Source organism: Lepidochelys olivacea (assembly GCF_965140295.1).
Source record: "Lepidochelys olivacea isolate rLepOli2 genome assembly, chromosome: 27".
Lineage (NCBI taxonomy): Eukaryota > Metazoa > Chordata > Testudines > Cheloniidae > Lepidochelys > Lepidochelys olivacea.
This window is the reverse complement of record NC_140437.1, coordinates 13,332,378-13,336,755: the sequence shown is the minus strand read 5'-3', so window position 1 is coordinate 13,336,755 and position 4,378 is coordinate 13,332,378. Positions and strand designations below refer to the sequence as shown.

Genomic DNA, 4,378 nt, shown 5'->3' with positions numbered 1-4,378 from the left:
ATTCAGTCACATGTGTGTATTTATATATAAGAATATATATATATTTCAGACTGTAGTTTATAAGGCTAATTTTCTCCTGACCCACATAAGAAATTGTTAAAACTATTCCGTCTAAAAATGCCCCAACTCCACAGCTGAGGGGTTTGCAATCTACCGGGCGAGTTTGGTGCACACGCTGAACTAGACGCCATCCAGAGCCTTCTTATGCATTTGGAATTTATTAATTCGGTTCACTCAGGCGGTTTCCCAAAGCGCTCTCGGGAACGGAGCTCATACAAAGGGACAGCGACAGAGAGACTACGGCGCTCACGGGGCGCTGTAAGGCAAAACCGGTAAACCGCACACATTCCGTGACAGCCAGACGGGGTCATGTCGCATCTTCCTAAATCAACAGCATTTACAGAAGGGTTTAACTTATTAAAGGATCGACAACAAGGCCACAGATAAAGCGCGTCCTTCGCCTGGATGCACTGGGCGGGAGCTGGCGGGCGTGGGGCTGGGGGAGGCGGGGGACGGGGGCGTGAGGATAAGTCAAATTTCCAGGTGATGATTTTTTTCCCCCCTCCTTGGTTTTTCTTTACATCTCAGGCCCACACAGACCCAGCAGGGGAGCAGGGGTGGCTGTGTTGTTATCATAGTGGGGTCGTCCTTGTTTCCTCACGGGGTGCTGCTGGTTTTGACTTTGGCGACCACTTTCTTCTCTTTCACCCTCCTGTTCTGAAACCAAATGGTAATCTGTCTCTCCGTGAGGTTGGTGGCGGCGGCGATCTTCCTCCTCTTGTCCTTGGTGATGAATTTGCTGCTGGCGTATTCCTTCTCCAGCTCCTTCAGCTGCCCCTTGCTGTAGGGAACCCTCTTCTTGCGACCCCGGCGGAAGGAACCGGCGTCCGGCGGATGCTGGGCCATATCTGAGCGCGGAGAAAGAACAGAGCTTAGCTCCGGGGGTAAAGACTAGCTGGACGCACAGGGGCTGGGGAAACAGACAAGAACGCTGCATCTAGGACGTGTAACTGACCAACACCCCTCACATCCTCCTCTAAATGGTGACAAGCAAGCGCCCTTTTATTTCTCTAGAATTATTTCATCACCATAAATTATCCTTCTCCTTTTTTTTTAATTTAAAAAAAATCAAATTACGTTCCAAGGAACAGAATCACATTAATACCTGTTGACTCGCTCGGATTTGTGGCATATTCCAAAGCATATGCTTGAAAAGGTGTGTGTGTGTGTATTCATTCATATATATACACACCTTGAATAGGGGAGTGTGTGTGTGTATATTCATATATATATATGAATAGGTGCTTTTGTTGGACACACATACACATTTAGAATGCACCATATTGCAAGGTACATGCCTGAATGGGAATAATACGCACACACACACTTGCTTAGATTGTGGCTTCTTGCAGAGTGCATTATTGCATCACAACAATACTGATGCGTTTACTTGCTTGCATTGTGCCATGTTGCAGAGTACCTTCTTAAATCAGAATCAGCACTGGAGTCTATTTGCTTAGACCGTGCTAGGTGTCAGAATTATATCGCTGGCCTTCTACTTGTTTGGAGCGTGACATGTTGCAACTGTACATCCCTGAACTGGAATATCCACACCTGAAAACTTCTTTGTAGATCCCTTCATCGTTCCACACTAGAGCAAACCATTTCAGCTAAGTCACCTGCCTGGCACATCAGTCTACCTAAAGCTTCCGAGAGGCGCCTTAAGCCGAGAAAGCAGGGCAAGGGTTTGGGGACATTACCTGAAAAGGCAGATTTCCAGAGGTGCCCAGCCTGGTTTTGATCTTTGGGGCAACACATCTGGCTGTTCCAACCGCTGGTTAAAGCCCACGGCTGGTGATAACTGTCCACGGGTAAAAGTGTCTCATGCCTGGGCTCTCCCGGCCCACCTATGGTCTGAACCACAGAAACGTCCAGGTAGCTAGCCATGGGCTGGTAAGGGCCTGCGTAGCCGGGGTAGAAAGCCAACTCTGTCGGTCGGGTCTGGTAGTCATCAGCGGCCGCTGGGGTGTCCACATATTTCTCTGCAGAGTAGCTGGACTGGGGGCAAGGTTTGAGGGAGCTCCTGGCAACCCGACAAGAGTAATAACCGCTGCCGAAATATCCATAAGGTAAAGGCGGGGTGGTGGAGGAACTTTGGGAGATAGCAGGGCAGGGAATGCACTGCTTGGAGGGCTCCCCGGGACCTGCACTGGGAACATCCAGGGTGGGGTGGTTAGAGCCCTGCACGAAGGCAGGAGGCGGGGGCCCTCCTACGGCAGAGTGAGCCACCAGATTCCTGCACTGGCTTGCAGCAAAACCGCCCGCCCCCATGAGCCCCTCCATGCTCCTCTTGGTGCTTTCATCCAGCTCCTCGGCGCTTGCGAAAGTCCCAGGGTCCATGCAGCGAGGTTTGCAGGCCGGTGCATGGGTCAGATCATACTCGGCAGCATTTGAGCTCTGGGGAAGGAGGGCTCCTCATCTTTTTAAGAGCCTGGGAACTGCAGAGGAGGGTGCATTGCCTCCAGCCAAGCTGCTCTGACGCAAACTACGTGGCTCTCCCAGCCGAGTTATTCATTGGCTGCTGAGAGCCCATGGGAGAAGTGAGGGGGGAAGGGAAGAGAGAAGGCGGGGTGTGTGTGTGGGGGGGGTGGGAACCAAAACCCTAATAGTCTTATTGCGAAAATCCTTTTATTGCAGTTGTGCAAAAACTAAACCCCTGCACAAGCGACAGGCCAAACAAAATCAAGCGGGGGTAGGGGTGGGGGGTGGGGGGGGAGTTTTTGCTTCTCAAACTGCATCTTACCAAGAAGGAGCAGAGACTATAGGAACATTCCCAGTGAGAAAACTCTACGCTGGAAAGGAATTCGTTGTCTACGTTCTTTCAGGCAGATCTGATCTTGCACTAGAAACTACACTTCCAAAAAACTACCCTATGCAGGAACATTTTCCCCATGAGGAGACACAACGCTTGCCTGAGCATGTTAAGAATTCAGAATCTCCTTGTTTCTAAAACGTTAGACGTTCTTAGAATTACTTCGATTTTATTTAGTATAAAGTTAGAATAACTTTAGAAGTTAATATACTCTTTTCCCTGTTGATGCAGTTCATAAGGGCTCTCCTAAACCGCACGGGTTTTCTGACTGTTTCCTCGCTAGGAGCGTGTGTGGCTCTCTTTCCCCCCCTCTCTGCCTGCAAACGTTCATTCAATTATTTTTTATTTTTTTTAAAAAAATATGTTTTTTATTTAAAACAGTGAGCGAGCGAGAGGGTTTACATAACAATTGTAAAAGACAATGGTCCCCTGGGAGGGAAAGAATGAAGAGTCAGGGAGGGGAAAGCCATGAAGGAAAGGATACAATTTTGGGGAAAGGGTGGGAGCAATCAACAATGCTACAAAATGCTGGGTCTGCCATATAATTGCAAAAGCTGAAAAATCCTCTTGCACTAACTATGTGCAGAAGGAAAGTCTGGGAGGGTTGGTTTTTTTTAAGAGCTGCATTAATCCACACCAGACATAGCCTTGCCTTGTTTTCACTGGTGGCGGCATGGCATTGAACGCCGTCTCGGGAAACATAACTGCCCTTTTTAAAAAACAAATCGAGGTTTTCAGTGATAGCTGCTTACAGATGAGCTGCCCCAGCCTCTGGAAGAGGTTCTGAGCGAGTAAATAATTCTGTCATGCACCGACAGAGAAGTTTTGGAATGACTACACAATTCAGACGTACCCGTGTGTGCCAAAGAAAGGAACGGAGTATCTAAAAGGAAAAGGAGGACTTGTGGCACCTTAGAGACTAACCAATTTATTTAAGCATAAGCTTTCGTGAACTACAGCTCACTTCATCGGATGCATGCCTTTTCTTTTTACGAATACAGACTACTAACACGGCTGCTACTCTGAAACCTGAGAGTATCCAAAGTTTTTGAACGATTAAATAATATAGATACGCACTCTTTCTCGTCCAGACACACGTCTCTGAATTATGAATTCAATCCAAAACTTTTCCAAATCTCTGTGTGTGTTTTCTTCTCTCGTACACACGCGAATAAATAATTGTGTGTTTTATTGTCTATAAGCGCACGATGCTAATACGCACACATACCCTCTCACACAAGTATGTGTCTGTTTTCCTTCAAAAAAGCGTTTGGTTGAAACGTATCCCACTTCGCCTGGTTTTTGCCCAGAGGATAGGGTTCATAAGACCGCGTGCATTTCCAGGCAGGCTTGCCTCGCATGACTATTTGAATGGATTTTGCTCTTTTAGGGTTTCATTTTTATTTTTAATTTGCAAAGAGAAAGTTTTGGAACAGCTGAGCCGCCTTCCTGAGAGACTTCTGCTTCCTGAGGTTACAAATCTTCAGACGCCCAGTCCTGATACTT

The 4,378-nt window shown here is 47.6% G+C and overlaps 1 protein-coding gene across 1 annotated transcript; it reads right to left on the bottom strand.

Annotated features, from left to right (window-relative positions):
• Positions 1–506: 506 nt before the first annotated feature.
• On the bottom strand, positions 507–2,479 carry HOXB13 (homeobox B13). The gene is made up of 2 exons (XM_084615547.1): positions 1,761–2,479; positions 507–908 (listed from the first exon to the last, which is right to left on the bottom strand). The coding sequence occupies exons 1-2, from the start codon at positions 2,398–2,400 to the stop codon at positions 658–660; spliced, it is 891 nt and encodes a 296-aa protein (XP_084471673.1). The 5' UTR covers positions 2,401–2,479; the 3' UTR covers positions 507–657.
• Between the last annotated feature and the right edge of the window lie 1,899 nt (positions 2,480–4,378).